The following is a 20,766-nucleotide window of genomic DNA, read 5'->3' as shown; positions in this document are numbered from 1 at the left end:
AGGTGTGGTGGCATGCACCTGTAGTCCCAGCTATGTGGGAGGCTGAGGCAGGAGGATTGCATGAGCCCAGGAGGTTGAGGCCCCAGTAAGCCAGGATCACACCATTGTATTCCAGCCTGAATGACAGCAAGACCCAGTCTCTAAGAAAAAATTTAGGACTCAGATTATTTTCTAGTTTTACTGAGGTATAATTTATAGAAACTACACTGCACATAAAGTATAGAATTTAATGAGTTTTATGTATACGCACATCATGAAGCCTCACCAACCCCCAAAGTTGCCTTGTGCCCCTCTTTGTAGTCCCACCTTCCCTTCTTCCCCATAAACTCTTCCCAGCCTCCTGGCTCCAGGTAACCACTGATCTGTCTGCTGTCAACAGAGATTAGGTTGTATTTTCTATAATCTAATATCAATGGAATAATATGGTTTATATACTTTTTTTGGCGTGGCTTTTCTTTTTTTGCTCAGGATAATTATGAGATTCATCCATGTTGCTGTATCAACAGATCATTTTTTTAATTGCTAAGTAATAGTCCACTGATGAATATACCATGGATTATTTATCCATTCACCTGTGGGTGGACATTTGGGTTGCTTCTAGTATTCATTTCTCTTAAATACTTTGAAGTGGAATAATTGGGTTAGATGGTAGGAGTATGTTTAACATTTAAAACAAACTGTTTCCCCAGGTGGTTGGTTTGAGAATTCTTGATTTATTATACACACAAGTCCTTGTTAGAAGGACAAAAATATACTTGGTTTTTAAGCCTGTATATTGCTTACCTTTTATTTGTATTCTTTTGTGTACCACCAATATCCATTTGGTATTGTTTTCCTTCTGTCTGAAAAACTTGCTTTAACAGTTTTCACAGTGCGGGTTGGCTGGCAATTAATTCAGCTTTTGTGTGTTTGAAATCTGTTTCTGAAAAATATTTTTATGGGTATAGAATACAAGTTTTCTTTCTTTCACTTCTTCAAATAAAGATGTTGCTCCACTGTCTTCTGGCTTGTATTGCTTCTAAGTCTGCTGACATTCTTAACTGTGTTCCTCTGTATGCAATGACTCTTTTCCCCCCGACTGCTTTTAAGATTTTCTCTATAACTTTTTAAGATGCTTTCTTCACCTTTCTTTTGCTTGAATTTGCTGAGCTTGTTGGATCTGTGGGTTTATAATTTTCATCAAATTTTGAAAAACTTCAACCATCACTTATTCAAATATTTTTTGTTCCCTTTTCTCTCTTTTGAGGATGCCAGTTACACATGAATTAGCCCCTTAGGAGCAATGATGCTTTATTAATCATTTTCCCTCTCTGATTTTTATATTGGCATTGTTTCACAGTTTCAACTCACTGATTTTTCTCCTCATTATTTACCTTAGTTTCCTGATTCTCTGTATTCTCAGTAATTTTTGATTGGAGACAGGTAATTTCTGATTGGAGTCAAGACTAAACTGTGAATTTAACCTTGTTGGGTGCTGGATACTCTTGTAATCTGTAATAGTATTTTTGAGCTTTGTTCTGGATCACAGTTAAGTTGTCTGGAAATAATTTAATTCTTTTGGGTTTTGCTTTTATGATTTTTCATGCAGGACCACAGCAGCCTTTTGTTTTTAAGTTTTTTTGGGGGTGTGGGGGCGGGCAACAGGAAGCTTAGAGCCAAACAGAACAACCTTAATCTAGGACCAATTTTCTTCCACATTGAGATAGTGTCCTTTTAAGTCCTCTACTTGTTGCTTCCTGTATTATGATGTTTTGCCAGTGGCTGGTAGGACTACAAATGATTACTGTCCTTGGGTGAGTTCCAGAAATTGATTGTGTCTGCTCCTTTTGAGTGGTTCTTTTCCTGGCCTCAGGTAGTTTTTGCATACATATGCACCAATCTATTCAACTAAGACTCAAGGAGGTCCCTCCAGAGATCTCTAAAGCTCTTTTCTCTTCAGTACTTTGCCCTGTAAACTCCAGCTACCCTGGCTTAAGTCCCAACTCCATCTCCTAACTCAGAGACTCTGGTTGGGTTTCCCCTCCCTGAGCTGTCACTGGGAAACGTTCTTGTAGCACTAAGCTGGGGCAATCCTAAGACTCACTTTTTTTGTTTCTCCCTCTCAGGGTTTACTGTTCTTCACTGTTCCACGTCCAATATCTAGAAACTATTGTTTCACATAATTTTCAGGCTTTTTGGTTAAGGTAGGAGGTATTACTCCATTTTGGCTAAAAACAGAAGTCAGGAGGATGCAAGTTTTAAAGATCCTGTCTTCAATATCCCTGATACCATGTAAGATGCCAAAGTCAGCACACTCCCAAGACCTGGAAATTATTCAAAAAATAAAATACACAGGGTATGCTAAAGGGAGACTTCTAACACATACCTCTTCTACCTTGTAAATTGGGTTGGCCTATCTCAGGGGACTGCTTGTTACACAGATTGCTTATGGCCTCAAGAAGTATCTAAAACAACAAGTTTGGCAATAGCCATTCAAAACCTTAGGCAGTAAAAATAGTCACTGTGGATTTTAAAAAACAAATTGGAAAAGCTTCAATTTACTTGAGGAATAAAAGCTGTAAAAATCTAAACTGAAGAATAATTCAAAAGTAGGCAGGGAAGATTTAGAGAATCATCCCTTTTTGTCTCACAATAATTTTTTTTTTTTTTTTTTTTTGAGGCAGTTTCAGTCTTGTCCCCCAGGCTGGAGTGCAATGATCTCGGCTCACTGCAACCTCTGCCTCCCAGGTTCAAGCGATTCTCCTGCCTCAGCCTCCCAAGTAGCTGGGATTACAGGCAGGTGCCACCAAGCCCCACTAATTCTGTATTTTTAGAAGAGATGGGGTTTTGCCATGTTGGCCAGGCTGGTCTTGAACTCCTGACTTCAGATGATCCACATGCCTCAGCCTCCCAGAGTGCTGGGATTACAGGCATGAGCCATTCCACCTGGCCTAAAAATTCTTTTCTCCTTTATACAAGTTCTTTCTCTTCTAGTTTTCAAAGCAGTTATATCCTTCCTCTTTTTGAATAAATACTATGACTTTTTATATATAATACTTCATGAACCATCTAAACTTGTTTTTTCTTCTTAGAAGTCCTTTTCACTTTACCACATACTATCTCAAAGTTACAAATGACCTCTTTTGCTCACATCCAATGATTTTTATTCCCTTTATGGTCTTTATCTCTCTTCCTCACCCCCCCACAACATCTGACTATTAATCTTTGAAATCTCGTTGTATGCTGGCTTCCACACTCCTTTTTCCTATGTTGTTGGTCTTCATTTGTGACCACTGCCTCTTGGTCTTTTTTTTTTTTTGCTGGCTATCAACCATCTAGTACAGGAGTTGGCAAACTACGGCGTATAGGCAAAACCCAGACCACTGCTTGCTTCTGTATTGCCTGTAAGCTAAGAATGGTTTTTACAGATGAACATTTGAAATCAACTTGATGACAGAGAACACTAACTCTGAATCCCAATTAAGTAAAATATTATGTCACCCAAAGTAAATCCATTGTGCTCATTATTATATTTTGAATTTTATCAATAAAAATTTATGGAAACTTATTTTTCCCCTTGTTATATAAATACCTAAATACAATCCACGATTCTGTATCTTGGCTTACAAAACCTCAAATATTTCCTATTTGGCCTGTTTCAGAAGAAGTTTGCCGACCTTAGATCTAGTAGGTAAAGTAAATGATATCCACATAACAGTTACACTGATTTTCAATCCCAACACTTATTGCTGCTAGTGGGGCATTACCCATTAACATATCTCAAATTTTTCCTTAATCCTCACTTAACATATTTGTTTCATCTTTCAAAGTGCACCCCAGATTAATCCCCTTCCTACTGCCACCACCACAGCTGAGGATGCCACCACTGGATGCATGTAATATGATATCCTTCTGCCTGGGGGTTCTTCCCACTTCAAGTTCACTTCAAAGACTGATACTGGACTAATGTTTTGGTCTTTTTTTTGAAGGGTCTCAAGCTAATTTCTTTCTATGCTAACCTAAAATTCAGATGCTCTATGGAAAAAAGTTTAAGCATAATGTTTATTTTTTTTGAGGCGGAGTCTTGCTCTGTGGCCCAGGCTGGAGTGCAATGGCGTGATCTTGGCTCACTGCAACCTCTGCCTCCTGGGTTCAAGCGATTCTCTTGCTTCAGCCTCCTGAGTAGGTGAGAATACAGGCACGTGCCACCACACCCAGTTAATGTTTGTATTTTTTAGTAGAGACGGGGTTTTGCCATGTTGGCCTGTGTGGTCTAGAACTCCTGACCTCAGGTGATCCACCTGCCTCGGCCTCCCAAAGTGCTGGGATTACAGACGTGAGCCACTGTGCCCGGCCAAGCATAATGTTTAATAAGACAAGCAAGTTACAGAATAAAAGATTCATAAAGACTCCACGTGACACCAACAAAAACAATACTGATCTCCACCTTAGGGAAAAAAAAAAAAGGCTGGGCGTGGTGGCTCTTGCTGTCCCAGCACTTTGGCAGGCCAAGGCAGGCAGAACACTTGAGGTCAGGAGTTTGAGACCTGCCTGGTCAACATGGTGAACCCCGCCTCCACTAAAAACACAAAAATTAGCCAGGTGTGGTGGCAGCCACCTGTAATTTCAGCTACTTGGGAGTCTGAGGCAGGAGAATCGCTTGAACCCGAAGGGCAGAGGTTGCTCAGTGAGCTGAGATCGCACCACTGAACTCCAGCCTGGGCTACACAGACTCCATCTCAAAACAAACAAACAAACAAACAAAAACTTTAAATAGTGATTAAATTGGTGTACAGTGACTGCTTTCCAGAAAGGGCAATGGATTAGTGAGGCAGAATTTCACTAATTTACTCCAGATATTTATATATGGTTTATTTATTTTTGAGACAGAGTCTTGCTTTGCTGCCCAGGCTGGAGTGCGGTGGCATGACCTCGACTCATTGCAGCCTCTGCTTCCCAGGTTCAAGCTATTCTCCTGCTTTAGCCTCCCAAGTAGCTAGAAATACAGGAGCCCACCACCACATCCAGCTTATATATTTAATTTAAAAAGAAAATTTCTTTCTTTCCTTCTGTGTTTTTTTTTTTTTTTTGGAGACAGGGGTTCTCTCTGTTGGAGTGAAGTGGTGTGATCTCAGCTCACTGCAGCCTCAACTTCCTGGGCTTATCCCACCTCAGCCTCCTGAGTAGCTGTGACCACAGGCATGTGCCATCATGCCCAGCTGATTTTTGTATTTTTTGCAGAGATGAGATTTTGCTATGCTGCCCAGGCTGGTCTTGAACTCCTGAGCTCAAGCGATTCACTCACCTTGGCCTCCCCAAGTGCTGGGATTACAGGCATGAGCCATCATGCCCAGCCTAAAAGAAAAATTAATAACGTAGGTTTTACAAAGCATAAAATAAAATGTTAAAAAATGTGATTGCTAACATAGTTCATATATATGTATGCACACTGAAAAATGACTTTGGTGAGGTACACCAAAATTTATCAGTGATTATTTTTGGGTGCTGAGACTGTAGTTGATTTGTCATCAAACAATTGAAATTTCAAATATTTTCAAATTTTCTACAATGACTGTGTATGTTTAACCAGAAAGACCTAAACAAAGTACACAGAGGAAAGACTGTTTTAATAGACAAAATACAGATATAAGACAAGTATTTTTCAACATCAGAAACTCATTGAGAGGCTGAGGAAGTACCACAAATACTCGGTATGATCAATTATGAAGAGTTTTTTTCATGAAATGTTGTCTCTCCTATTCCTTAAAAGTACCTACTTAAATAATTTAAATCCAAAGTATTACTATTTTCACTCATTTTGGTGAGTTCACGAAAACGAAATAGCTACAGCACCCTCTTCCCTTCTCCTTTAACATTTTTTTGTGAATAAAACTATTTACTAATAAACCTTGCTAACAAACACATGCCTACAAAAATGGTAAAAAAAAAAAAAAAAAGGCTGGGCACGGTGGCTCAAGCCTGTAATCCCAGCACTTTGGGAGGCCGAGACGGGCGGATCACGAGGTCAGGAGATCTAGACTATCCTGGCTAACCCGGTGAAACCCCGTCTCTACTAAAAAATACAAAAAACTGGTCGGGCGAGGTGGCGGGCGCCTATAGTCCCAGCTACTCGGGAGGCTAAGGCAGGAGAATGGTGTAAACCCGGGAGGCGGAGCTTGCAGTGAGCTGAGATCCTGCCACTGCACTCCAGCCTGGGCGACAGAGCAAGGCTCCGTCTCAAAAAAAAAAAAGTGGTAAAAAACAAAACAAAACAAAACAAAAACCAAAAAAACTAAATACTCTTTTATATCTACTAAAGAAGAAATGAATTTCTGAAAAGATAATGTTTTAGCAGTGAAAGTAACCTTTTTTCATTTTATTCCTTCAACAATATCTTTCTTCATCTATTCTGTTAGTGCTACAAAATCATACATAGGTTATCAGTGCAGATATGCTGTAGAGTATATTGGTTTGCTCAGTTTAAGAAATATTTTTATTGGTGTAAAAACACTTAACACAAGATCTATCCTCACAGAGTTTTAAGTGTATAATACAATATTTATCTGTAGACACAGTCTTGTGCAGCACATCTCTTGAACTTACCTTGCCAAATCAAAATTTTATTTATTACATTTTATTTCTCTAAGCTAAGTGTTAGTAACTTCATTTTTAATAACGAGAGAAGTAAAACTTTATCAAAAGATATAGTTCAGATCGACAGACTTATTATCAACAATTATTTCAAAGGATAGCTGAGGCAAACAAAAAAACTGACAACGTAAAACCAGAAGCTTAGGAGAAATAAAATGAATACAAGAGAGGTATCACAAGTAGGACAAAAGGGACACTAGAGGAATACTAGGACACAAAAATGAGGAAAAACAGACTGTGGAGAGAAAATAAAGGGAAAAAGACTTGAAGGTAGGTTTTCTTTTTCATAATTTCATACAGATTCTGTGAAACATTTTTTAAAGGTTCTAAAAAAAAGGCTACAGTCTTTTCAAGTTCCTCTCTGTATGCTACCCCTTTGAGAATACAGATCAAAGACAAAGGTATTATAGTTTTGAATTTCAAGATAAAACTAGCAAAAATGAAAGGCAAAATTGGAGAAGAACCAGTAAAAATGAGAGCATTTTGAAGATATCCTACTCACTTGCCCACTTTTGAAGTCTATGCTGGTATCAAACTAATTTTCCCTCCACACTAAGGACTGAGAAAAATCTCATGAGTTGTTGTAGAATTAGTGTCCCTGACTAGTACTTTGCTTAAAGTGACAGTATATGTGACTTGTATCTGGCTGTGCTCAATCTTCATAATGATAAGTAACAACACAATCCAATCCAAACACAAAGTTGCCTCAGTGAACTGAAAGACTGAGCTGAAAGTAGACATAATAATTCAAATTCTACCTTTCTACACAAGGCACCTCTGTAAGAAAACAATTTTGCTAAGCAATCGAAGCTAAGTAAGACATTTTTCAAAACAAAGACTCACTTTATGTTCTTATAGGAATCTTATTCCTTATAATCCTGTAACAAAATGAGGGCTACTACAGTCCATTTAGCATCTAAAACACAGTAAGACTGTATGGATCAAGACCCTGTAACCTAGAGTTTAAGATACACTTTCCAACTGAGATCTAAAAATTTATAAACTTGATATGTAGTAATTTATAGTTTTATGGCAGGACACTGGATTTCAGATGAAAATCTACTAATAAACAGTGACAGACATCATGACTTTTCTGCTAATGTGTAAAGTTTTACTGGGCTATAGCTACTTGTGGACAGCTGTAGGCGTGAATAAAAACAAGACTAGAGGGCTAGTTAGTGTAGGCCAGAGGGTTTCAAGTTTTGGTGCACACTAGAATCACCTGGCAGGCATTAAAAAGTAATGTTGCTCAGGCTTAAGATTAGGGCCAGACCAATTAAATGAAGATATATAGGGTTGAAATTTCATAATGTCTACATGTAAAATAAAAACAAATACATATTCTTATCCTTTTTAGAAGGACACTGTGAAGACAAATGAGATTCTAGAAACGTAAAAACTTTGAGAAACTTCAGTATTTCTTTTTGAGAGGGAGTCTCACTCTGTCATCCAGGATGGAGCGCAGTGGCGCCATCTCGGCTCACAGCAACCTCTGTGTCCTGGGTTCAAGTGACTGTCCTACCTCAGACTCTTGAGTAGCTGGGATTATAGGTGTCCGCCACCACACCTGGCTAATTTTTGTATTTATTTACTAGAGACGGTGTTTCACCATATTGGCCAGGCTGGTCTCCAACTCTTGGTCTCAAGCGATCCACCCGCCTTGGCCTCCCCAAGTGCTAGGATTACAGCCATGAGCCACTGTCCTTGGCCTTTCGCTGTATTTCTTGATAATAGAACACTATTTGAGAAGTGTTTACTATTTTCCTGACCCTGGGTAACATGATCATAAATTTCTTCGACTTTCAGTTTCATAACAATGCTGTCCACTATGCTTTTTTAAAAACTTGGTTATCGGCCGGGCGCGGTGGCTCACGCCTGTAATCCCAGCACTTTGGGAGGCCGAGACGGGCGGATCACGAGGTCAAGAGATCGAGACCATCCTGGCTAACACAGTGAAACCCCGTCTCTACTAAAAAACACAAAAAACTAGCCGGGCGAGGTGGCGGGCGCCTGTAGTCCTAGCTACTCGGGAGGCTGAGGCAGGAGAATGGCGTGAACCTGGGAGGCGGAGCTTGCAGTGAGCGGAGATCAGGCCACTGCACTCCAGCCTGGGTGACAGAGCAAGACTCTGTCTCAAAAAAAAACAACAACAACAACAAAAAAACTTGGTTATATTGTGAAGCCAAGAGAAACGAAAAAAGTCCCCCAAAACAGGAAGATAAACTCGGATTCATGAATCCACCAATCTAGCTGCCTTTCCATCTTTTTCATCACTTTGTCATGTACTTTGGCTGTTACTTTAGGACTTTCTAGTGGCCTCACGTACACATCGGTGAATTTCCTTTTTCTGGATGTACTGTATTGTTGATTCATTAACACTGAACTGATGGCCAGTACCAACTCATGCTTGAACACACAGCAGAGCTTTCTTCTGCTTAGTAACACAAGACAGAAAATCAGCATTGTTTGGGAGACATTTCAAACAAAACCAAAAAAGTGTGAACAACGTGGCACTAAATAGACTGCAAAGGACAATTGTTTACAATAGAAGAACTGAAATAGGGAGGCAGCATGTGCCTTGTTTGACCTCAGCTGGGAATGTGCTTGCCTGATGACTCAAACTTTTTTGCCACACTGAACGTGTCCATGAATGAAAAAGAAAGTACAATGAATATCTATTTAGGGGTTACAAATAATTTTGGCAAATAGGCAAATTTGCAAATACAAAGTCTACAAATATTGAGAATCTGCTACACATAATTTTCTTTATGTAACTCTGAAAATTAATGTGATTTATTTTTCATTTCTCAGCTAAGTGTTCTTATAAAAATGTAGACTTCAAATTCAGTGAGGTAAACAAAAAGATAACTTTTCTTAAACCAAAAAAGGTAGTGTCTTTGAAAAAGTATTGGCTTGACAAGCCAGAAAAGAACAATGACGTAGATTCACGTTACACAGAAAACATATTAATCAGGAAAAAAGTCACACTAAAAAAATACACATCTTACTACATTTAGTCTAACTGGGAGTAACAGCCAAAATAAAAATATTTGTTGCTTTAAGGATAAACTAATGATTCTGTATGGTTTCTTCCAGCTTTCATACTTGCTTTTTGGAGAAGTATCCACTCATTACAATGATCTGGAACAGAGCTCAGAACCAGGTAAGTGCTAAAGGCATTTCGTGAACTATTAAAACGGATGTCACAAATCCCTCAAAGACACCGTAACAATTTATCTTTTTGTGTTTGTTTTAAACATGAGAGCTACCCTTTTAATAAATTTCAAGAGTACAACACAGTATGAGTATAGGCAAAATGTAGTATAGCAGATCTCCAGAGTTCATTCATCTTGCACAAAAGAAATGTTATATCCACTGAAGAGTAACTCTCCACTTCCCCCTCCCTGCAGACCCTGGCAACGATCACTCTACTCTCTGCTTCTACAAGTTCGACTATTTTATTTTATGTATTTTTTGAGACAGTCTCACCCTGTCGCCTAGGCACCTGTGAATGCTGGTTACCTGGTGATGGGGGGTGGAGTAGGGTATGATGATTACCTTTCCCTTTACACATCTCTGTATTGCTTCACTTATATTAACAGCATTATTTGTTTTGTAATTAAAAAAAAATTGATGAAAAATTTAAAAAGCATAGAGAGGTTACAGAAACAAAATAAAATTGAGGCCAACAGTTAATGATGTCTATGTACATATACACATGTGCAAGCTGGCCTTTTGACATTTAAGAAATATGTTCATTCAGTATAGATTTACCAAGCTCTGACTTTAATGCCAGGCCCTGTTTCAGGTGCTTGAGTGAGTATGTATGTGTGTATGTATGTATTTATTTATTTATGAGACAGAGTATCACTCTGTTGCCCGGCCACCACACCCAGCTGGTGCTTCAGTAATTAGATCAACCCCTGCTTTTCATGTAAATATACTGAAATATGTAGGATAAAATGTAATTTATATAAGCCACTAAGTCTAGATTTCTGAATTGCCTCCATTCATTAGCCCTTAGATGGTAATTCAACTATCTGATTAATAAAAATTACCAATAATTGACATTTTAAGTGATAGTTCCAAGTAAACTTGAAATATTATGGTGATTTGTCTATTAAATATTGCCCAGAAGCAGAAATGACATTTTCTGTGAAGAATGCTGCTATTCTTTAAAAAATTAATCAATTAATTATGATTTTTTTTTTCACCCAAAGAGATCTTTAATGAATTCTGTGTTGTTGGGTTTTTTTTTCTTTTTTTTTGAGATGGGGTCTCACTCTGCTGCCCAGGCTGAAGTGCAGTGGTATGATCTTGGCTCACTACAACCTCCACCTCCCAGGTTCAAGTGATTCTCCTGCCTCAGCCTCCCGAGTAGCTGGGATTACAGGCAACCACCACTGCGCCTGGCTAGTTTTTGTATTTTTAGTGGAGACAGGGTCTCACCATGTTGACTAGGCTGGTCTCAAACTCCTGACTTCAAGTGATCTGCCTGCCTTGGCCTCCCAAAGTGCAGGGATTACAGGTGTGAGCCACTGCAGCCGGTCAGAGATCTTTAATTATTTCTGTACATGACTTGACTTCCTACCAAGTAACTAGTCCAAAATGTACCAAGATAGAGTCTGACAGAATACACATTCCCTGCGTCATGTACAACCCATTCAATTTCTCACATTGGCACTCTACACCTGGAACAGATCAATGCTAGTTTGTCACATGGTAACCAATCACTACTGTCAGCTTACACCTATCTTATTTCAAGTTTATCTGCCTCATATGAGTCACAGCTCTAAGCTGTGGGTAATTCCAAAGACTTTATTTTATTTTATTTTTTTGAGGCTGAGTCTCCTTCTGTTGCCCAGGCTGAAGTGCTGTGGTGCAATCTGAGCTCACTGCAACCTCTGTCTCCCAGGTTCAAGCAATTCTCCTGCCTCAGCCTCCCGAGTAGCTGGGATTACATGTGCTTGCCACTATGCCTGGCTAATTTTTGTATTTTTAGTAAAGTTGAGGTTTCACCATGTTGGCCAGACTGGTCTTGAATTCCTGATCTCAAGTGATCCACCTGCCTCAGCCTCCCAAAGTGCTGGAATTACAGGTGTGAGCCACTGTGCCCAGCACCAAAGACTTTTAATCAAGATTCACGTTGGAGGTTGTTGGAGAATCTCATCTATCTTTTAATTTCTGTGCTCTAGGCTATCCCTCAGGCCAAGGCTAGCTCTTCAAATTTTTTATTTCCTTTGCGAAGCAGGCCCAGGGACTAAAACCAAGGATCTTTCCAAAGTGTACTCATCAGCACCCATTTGACAGCTTTTGGATTCTGCCCTTATCTTTAAAATAAGGCTCACTATAGAGGCAGGAACATAATTATGCTCTCTCACCTGTATCCACACTCTTATGGCCAGCTCTCTCACAAGTCAAGCACACAAAATCTTTTCTGTTTCAAGGGACCGACAAGTCTAACAAACGTGAAAAAGTGTGAAAGCATAAGCCGTCTTAAATAGGTTCTTAAAGGCTTGATATCCTTCCCTCATGAAAGCCCCTCCTCCCAGTATGCAGGCCTACAAAGGATGACTTAGTACCCATCTCTCAGCCTCTGCCTCACACAGAAATGATAACTTTGGTAGTATTCTCTGATAAATAAAAAATTAAACTTTGGTTCAAAAAGTAGATAATTCATGAATTTCCTCACTCCTCATTTCAACCTACTTTAGCACAGATTTCTGCCTCTGACAGTTTGGAAACTGAACTGGCCTTCTAGATCCCAAACTTAGATTTATCAGGGTAAAAAACTCAGATTTGGAGTATTTTTTTCCTTATTTATAAAATTTAAACTCATACAACAAATGGGAAATTTAATGAAATACATATTTCTATTTTCATTGTGCAGTGGTTGTGCCTCAAAGGAGCTGGGACTCAATATGATATAAAATTGCAAGGTTGCCTGAGAGATTCACAATCAATGTGCCATTTAAAAAGCCTGGGCCAGGCCGGGCATGGTGGTTCACACCTGTAATCCCAGCACTTTGGGAGGTCTACACGGGCAGATAACTTGAGGTCAGGAGTTCGAGACCAGTCTGGCCTACATGGTAAACCCCATCTCTATTAAAAAAACAAACAAAAAAAATTAGTGGGGCATGGTAGTGCATACCTGTAATCCCAGATACTTGGGAGGCTGAGGCAGGAGAATCGCCTGAACCCGGGATGCAGAGCGTGCAGTGAGCAGAGCTTGCACCACTGCACTCCAGCCTGGGCAACAGAGTTAGACTCCATCTCAAAAGAAAAAAAAAAAAAAAAAAAGCCCTCCTCTATCATGCACTGAAACACTGGCAGCCATAACGATGGAAGGAGAGGGAAAATATGTGAGTTCCTCTTGGGGGAGGGTGAGTTCTGATAAACTCAGAACCAAGCCCCCCTTTTCTAGTGCAACAAAGTATGTCAATCCCTTCTCCACCCCCAAATACCATCTGTAACCATAACTGAATGACAACAATTTATTTATTTATTTTTTGCGACGGAGTTTCGCTCTTGTTGCCCAGGCTGGAGTGCAATGGCACCATCTTGGCTCACTGTGACCTCTGCCTCAGCCTCCTGAGTACCTGGGATTACAGGTGCCCACCAACATGCCTGGCTAATTTTTTTTTTTTGAGACGGAGTCTCGCTCTGTCGCCCAAGCTAGAGTGCAGTGGCGCGATCTCTGCTCACTGCAAGCTCCACCCCCCGGGTTCACGCCATTTTCCTGCCTCAGCCTCCCGTGTAGCTGGGACTACAGGCGCCCGCCACCACGCCTGGCTAGTTTTTTTTTTTTTTTGTAGTTTTAGTAGAGACGGAGTTTCACTGTGTTAGCCAGGATGATCTGGATCTCCTGACCTCGTGATCCGCCCGTCTCGGCCTCCCAAAGTGCTGGGATTACAGGCTTGAGCCACCGCGCCCGGCCTAATTTTTTGTATTTTTAGTAGAGAGGGGGTTTCACCATGTTGGCTAGGCTGGTCCTGAACTCCTGACCGCCAGTGATCCAATCGCCTCTGCCTCCCAAAGTGCTGGGATTACAGGTGTGAGTCACCATCCCTGGCCTAAAAACCTCTTATAAGTGATGGTAACTTAGGCCCCCATTCTTTAAAGGAGAACAGCTGCCCCTCTGGCAACCTCCCAGGTGAAACAGGCCTAACCTAATCAGCCTGCCAAACTTAACTGGCTTTGTTTGCTTTTAATCGATACTTTTAGCTAATCTTAAAACTCCCACTAGCAAGTCACATGGCCAAGCAATATATAACTAAACTCCCACCATTTTCCTTACAGATAACATTTCTGACTGTGGTTAACTATATAACAGGTATTTAAAGCTGTTTTTCAGGATCCAGGGGGCAACTCATGTCCAATCCAAGCTGGCTGAGATCACGAATCCTTCAACTAGGCCTGCACAGGTGCCCAGAGAGTGACCTTTTAGCATCAGAAGGCCTAAAATTCCACCTTCAGATCATGCTAACCCGATTTTCTCCACACACGTCCTATGAAGAACCATGTAGCTTGATTATGCTTGTGCAGAAACCCCAACTACCTCATCTTTCCAATCTGCCAATCACCTTTCCTACCCATCAATCACATTTTCTCACACTTTAGACCACCCTACTCTCTGTTCTGTAAGTACCCACAAGCCCTATTTTCAGAGGCAGATTTGAGATTTGTTCTCCCATCTCCTTTCACAAGCAGCCTTGTGAATAAAATCTTTTCTCTTTTGCAAACCCACTGTCACAGTGATTGGCTTGCTATCTGCAGGCAGAATGGACTTGGTTGGTAACACAGGGATGCCATGAGAATAAATGAACAATGGTTTGGTAATACATTCTGAACAATGAACTAAAGGGACCGAATTCAATGAAAGATTAGTATTTTCAAAACATGGCTTGTCAGAGACATTTCTGCTTATGGAATACTTCATGACTTGCTTTAATATAGAACTACTATCATTTACTTCTCTCATATGCCTTCCCTCCCCTTACTGATGAAAAATAAGCTTCCCAAAGCCTGAAATATTTCAGCAAGATATTTCACTGCTAAAGTTATACACAGGAAATACAATTTTTCCAGACCCCTATAAAAACCTTAAATATTACACTCCCATCTCTGAAGTCTATGGCCAACTGTTACTCCATTTGTGTGAATAACAGAAGATTGGCCTAATTTTTAGGCACAAGAGAGATTTGACTTGCCTTTAGGTTTTATATGGACTGCTTTCCTTGTAATGATTTTACTGAAAGAAATATATATATATTTTTTGGAGACAGAAGTTCACTCTTGTTGCCCAGGCTAGAGTGCAACGGCACAATCTTGGCTCACTACAACGTCTGCCTCTCAGGTTCAAACGATTCTCCTGCCTTACCCTCCTGAGCAGTTGTCATTACAGGCGTACGCCGCCTCGCCCAGCTAACTTTTGTTTTACTAGTAGAGACGGGGTTTCACCATGTTGGCCAGGCTGGTCTTGAACACCTGACCTCAGGTGATCCACCAGCCTTGGCCTCCCAAAGTGCTGGGATTACAGGCATGAGCCACCGTGTCTGGCCGAAAGAAATATTTTAAAAAGCATATTGTATTATAGTTTTTTCTATTCTACATTAGACAATGGTCTCAAGCAATGTCCCTTAGTCAACTTTAAAACTAGCAACAGACCATAATCCTGGTAAAGAATAAGAAGCTGGAAGATTAGGTTACTTAGTCATACTCACCTTAAATTATTTTGTTGACCAGGTGGAATGACACTATAGTAAACAGGCATTCCCGTTGTGGGCATAGATCCTTGATTAGACTGATTAGGGAACATAACAGGCTGTTGATAAGTCTGATGGGGAATTCCTTGAGAACCTTGAGGCAGTGAAACCTAAAATTTGAAAGACAATTTCAAGAGAAAAAGGTTTTTTTTCAAAGGCTTGCAAATGTTTATGTTTTCCACCTCCATAAACTTTATTTTTTTTTGAGATGAAGTCTTGCTCTGTTGCCCAGGCTGGAGTGTAGTGGTGCAATCTTGGCTCACTGTAAACTCTGCCTCCTAGGTTGAAGCAATTCTCCTCCCTCAGCCTCCTGAGTAGCTGGGACTACGGGCATGTGCCACCATGCCCAGCTAATTTTTGTATTTAAACACCTGTTACATAGTAGAGATGGGGTTTCACCACGTTGGTCAGGCTGGTCTCGAACTTCTGACCTCAAGTGATCTGCCCACTTTGGCTTCCCAAAGTGCTGGGATAACAGGCGTGAGCCACCGTGCTCAGCAGCCTCCATAAACTTTGAAAGCATGAGCAGTCAGAAATAAGCTAACACTGCCAACAGGCTTTCCTGTCAGCCACAGCATTACCACTTTATTATGTTAGCTATTGCTTCTGGCTAGCATTTGTAAATGTACGTACTGTAGGCTGGATGCATTGAATTATGAAAAGGTTAAATTATGAAAAAGAAACTTTCCACATAAGGATGGGCATTTGATATAGAAAGAGTAATACAGTTTACCTCAGGTAGAAATAAGTAAAAATCAGGCAGGATGGCAGTGAGATGCAATGGATTAGAAAAAGTGAGAGCTTTGGAGCTTAAGGTACCTACATGTGATATCAGTCATCTATCTAAGTGATATTGGACAAGTGACTATTCTGAGGCTCCTTAGCTTCTTACCAGAAAAAATGGAAACACCACCTCCATTAGAAAGCAGGTATTATTTCCATTATGAGATAGCACAATTAAAGGATCTAGTATAGTAGGCATTCAATAGACAGTGTATCTTTCAATTCTGTTTTCTATATCATCTAAATGAAATCACACGAACACAATTCTGTATTGCCACTCTCCAGTTTCTACAGTTTCTAAGATAGAAACAACACAGGCATAAAAGGTTCTCAATTTACAAATGTACCACAATATTAGAGTTTGATTACAGTGATTTTGTTAAATAAAGCCAATATATATTCAATGGCTTGAAGGATCTTTATTAAAAAAAAAAAAAAAAGAAAGCCAGGCTGGGCGCTGTGGCTCACACCTATAATCCCAGCACTTCAGAAGGCTGAGGTGGGCAGATTGCCTGAGCTCAGGAGTTCGAGACCATCCTGAACAACACGGTGAAACCCCGTCTCTGCTAAAATACAAAAATTAGCCGGGAGTGGTGGCGCGTGCCTGTAATCCCAGTTACTCAGGAGGCTGAGGTACAAGAATTGCTTGAACCAGGAGGCAGAGGTTGCAGTGAGTCGAGATTGGGCCACTGCACTCTAGCCTAGGCGACAGAGTGAGACTCTGTCTCAAAAAAAAAAGCCAATATAACCACTATAACCACTGATGATGATGATGTTAGTAATAGTAACGATAGGAGGGTTAACATTATTGGGTATTTACTGCCATGTTTTAAGTTCTAAGTGCTTTATGTGTATTATCTCATTAAGGCTTCTGAACAATCTAAGAAGGTATTTTTTAGTAGAGATGGCGTTTCACCATGTTGGCCAGGCTGGTCTCAAACTCCTGACGTCAGGTGATCCGCCCACCTCGGCCTCCCACAGTGCTGGGATTACAGGCGTGAACCACTGCACCCAGCCTGAAGGTACTTTTATCATCTATTTTGTAGATGGCTAAATAGATGGCATGAGTTTGAATCCTGACTTTCCCACTTACTAGCTGTAAGACCTTATATTAGTAAGTAGAAAAGTCAGAATTCAAACCTTGTGGCTCCAGAAACTCAGTTCTAGAATCACTTCACTGTTCTCTATACCTGGCTCTATGATTTAAAAGGTAATGATTGGCCGGGTGCAGTGGCTCATGCCTGTAATCCCAGCACTTTGGGAGGTGGAGGAGGGTAGATCACTTGAGGTCAGGAGTTCCAGACCAGCCTGGCCAACATGGTAAAACACCATCTCTACTAAAAATACAAAAATTAGCCAGGTGTGCTGGCACACGCCTGTAATCCCAGCTACTTGGGAGGCTGAAGCAAGAGAATCACTTGAGCCTGGGAGGCAGAGGTTGTGTGAGCCAAGATCGCGCCACTGCACTCCAGCTTGTGTGACAGAACAAGACTCTATCTCAAAAACAAAGAGAAGGAGGGAGGGAGGAAGCGGGAGAGAGAAGGAGAGAGAGCGAGCGAGATAGAGTGAGCAAGCGACCACTATTAGAGAAATGTACAGGCATAGAATGCACTGGAGGGAAAGTCAGAGTTCAAATCCATATCCTCTGGCTCAGGAGGTGTAGGACAGATGACTTTTCTGGCTTATTTTTTAGATGACAGTTTATCACTACCCAGCTTGATTACCAAATGTAGTAGGAGTCATACTTTAAAGCAGATGACTATTATTGATAGCTGGCCAGAGCAATACTTCCTACAATCATTGAGCCAATGTGAGAATTACATTAAATACAATGAGAAAATAATGTTAAAATGTAAAAATGTATGCTGTAGAAATTATGACCACTACCTTAGCTCTGGAATGGTTTCAATACCCAGTCAATTAAAAAAAAAACTACACTAATTAGGCTGTGATTTGTTTAAAAATGACATTTCTCTTACTAGATGTAAGCCCCCAAAGATTAAGGGCAGATCTTACATGCTCAACTCTGTATTGGATTAGATACTATAACCAGAGTCTTTCAGGAGGGAAGGCTTCTGGCTTGGTGCCAATCCTGTTTAATGCTTAACTATGGGGAAACAGACAAAGGGCAGGCTCATGTGCCTAGGCTCAAGGATGGAGGATAAGGGGTCAGAAGCATGGGGGATGTGAGAGAAAATGAAGATGGAAAACCCAGTTTTCATGATGTATCTTTTCTTTCTTTTGTAGATGTGTTCTATGGTCAAGGGTCCTCAAAACTGGACATACACTTGGGGCTCAACAACATTTGACAATCTCACATTTCACACTTTAATTTCAACTTTCTGAAATTATATGGAATATGCTTGCACCTTTGCTTATACTCTTCTTCATTCTCAGAATGTCATCTTAACCAATTTATGCCCATCATTTTTTTTGAAGAGCTAAAGGTTTCTAACTTCCCAGAAGGCTTCAAATCAAGTCCTTAACCTGTTCATTGCTGTATTTCATGCTGATCCTCAGTTACTAATCTGTACACTATCGCCAATCTGTTTTTACATGTGTTTAGATAAAATACATAAAATACGTGTATTTTATCTTCCCAACTAGGCTATTCTCTCCTTGTTGAGACAAATGAAAGTGGTCTTTGGAGTTCTCTCTCTCTCTCTTTTTGTGACTGAGTCTCTCTCTGTCACCCAGACCGGAATGCAGTGGTGCAATCGGAATGCAGTGGCGCAATCTCAGCTCACTGCAACCTTTGCTTCCCGGGTTCAAGTGATTCTCCTGCCTCAGCCTTCTGAGTAGCTGACATTACAGGCGCCTGCCACCACGGCCGGCTAATTTTTGTATTTTTCATAGAAATGGGGTTTCACTATGTTGGCCAGGATGGTCTCACCCTCCTGACCTCAAATGATCCAGCTACCTTGGCCTCCCAAAGTGCTAGGATTAACAGACATGAGCCAGCGCACCTGGTCCTGGCCTGGAGTTCTTAAAATCAGACTCAGCTATGAAAAACAATGAGGCTAATAAAATAAACCCTCTTGTAAGTCACTCCATAAAGATAAAGGAAGGTAAAACAAATTTTTGAAAAATGTGTCATATTATATTGAAGACACGTGCTTATTTATGAAATAATAGGTATTTCTGCTTTAGAACTATAAATTAAAATCTGTAACATTTTGTTTTTATTTCTGAGATGGAGTCTCCCTGTTGCCCAGGCTGGAGTGCAGTGGTAGCTCACTGCAACCTCCACTTCCTGGGTTTAAGCAATTCTCCTGCCTCAGCCTCCCGAGTAGCTGGAATTATAGGCCCTGCCACCTTGCCCAGCTATTTTTTGTATTTTTAGTAGAAACAGGGTTTCACCATGTTGGCCAAGCTGACCTCGAACTCTTGACCTCAAGTAATCTGCCTGCCTATACCTCTCAAAATGCTGGGATTACAGGTGTGAGTCACTGTGCCCGGCCTAAAATCTGTAACATTTTAAAATATGAGACATATCATTGCTTTTTGGGATGGAGAGGAAGGAAAAAAATCAGTCACAGCACAGGAAACTGCACATATTTTCCTATTCTATAACTACAGATTCAAGGTATATGCTGTATCTCTATTTCAAATACTGACCGCCAACCTCTATTTTCCCTCCTATTTCTCTCTCCCAGCAACGAGGACTTTCTAAAGAGCTGAGGAATAGAATAAGACATTTGCTCATCTACCTGTATTGCTGGAAACATAAGACAATGCCAGACAATATTTACTTGCCAATACCCATGTGTTGCAGATCCTAAACATTAATAAATGAATACTGCAATAAAATGAGGATAAAACAAAGCTGCTATAACTAATAAAACTCTTAAGACTATAAAGTTGTATATTACAGAATTGTTTTTCCTGTATTAAAAGGAGAGCATAGAAGATGTATTGTAGTTGTGCACTTAATTTATTCAAAATCATCTCTACCTAAAGTACATAAAAGAGACACTGTACCTGATATGTTGGCACTGAAGTATAGGGGATGACTACTCCTTGAATCTGATTTCCAATGCTGTTGGGTTGGCCACTGACTAGGCTCTGACTCTGGGGTTGCTGAACTCCAACTATTCCTTGGTAGTTTTGCTGCTGGTTGGGTATAACTTGAAAACCTGTAATGGCACAAGGAGTTAAATCCTGCTCTGAATTCATTTCATCTAATAAGATTTTAAAAAAAATTTAAGCAAGTACTTTTATGCTCTAAAATGCTAAAATTTTGATTACATGGTAAATCCCTAAAACCATCTATTATGAAATAACATTTTAGCCCAAGTTACCTACATTCCCTCACTAAAATATATTGAAATAAAATCTGCCTACAAAGATTTCTTCTACAATTGCAAAGATTATAGAGTCACACACTTAGATAACATAGAACAATTACTATTCAGTTACATATTGCAATCTATTATGACAACTAGTTTCTCAGGACCAGGAGCTGCTACATAACATGAGCCCAGAGTAAATGGAAAATATGTAGGGCCCCTTGTTAAAAACAAAAACAAAAACAAACAAACAAACAACAAAAAAAACTATTAAGAATTTCAAGTTGGTAATAACAGAA

General features: G+C 40.1%; 1 protein-coding gene across 49 annotated transcripts in view; it reads right to left on the bottom strand.

Moving 5' to 3' along the window:
• Positions 1-20,766, bottom strand: part of R3HDM1 (R3H domain containing 1) — a 123,826-nt gene that overhangs the window by 29,479 nt on the left and 73,581 nt on the right. For 46 of the 49 annotated variants that reach the window (XM_005573023.4, XM_045367010.3, XM_045366993.2 and 43 more), the window contains 2 exons: positions 20,160-20,314; positions 15,354-15,505 (listed from right to left, as the gene is read on the bottom strand). In XM_005573023.4, coding sequence (XP_005573080.1) covers positions 15,354-15,505; positions 20,160-20,314 — 307 coding nt within the window. Of the gene's footprint in view, positions 1-5,053; positions 5,335-15,353; positions 15,506-20,159; positions 20,315-20,766 lie in introns of those variants that run through there. The other 3 variants (XM_074008947.1, XM_074008951.1, XM_074008952.1) reach the window with 1 other exon arrangement.

Source organism: Macaca fascicularis, chromosome 12 (genome assembly GCF_037993035.2).
Source record: "Macaca fascicularis isolate 582-1 chromosome 12, T2T-MFA8v1.1".
In the NCBI taxonomy this organism is placed as follows: Eukaryota; Metazoa; Chordata; class Mammalia; order Primates; family Cercopithecidae; genus Macaca; species Macaca fascicularis.
The sequence above is the reverse complement of the archived record's forward strand: the minus strand, read 5'-3'. Positions and strand labels throughout refer to the sequence as shown.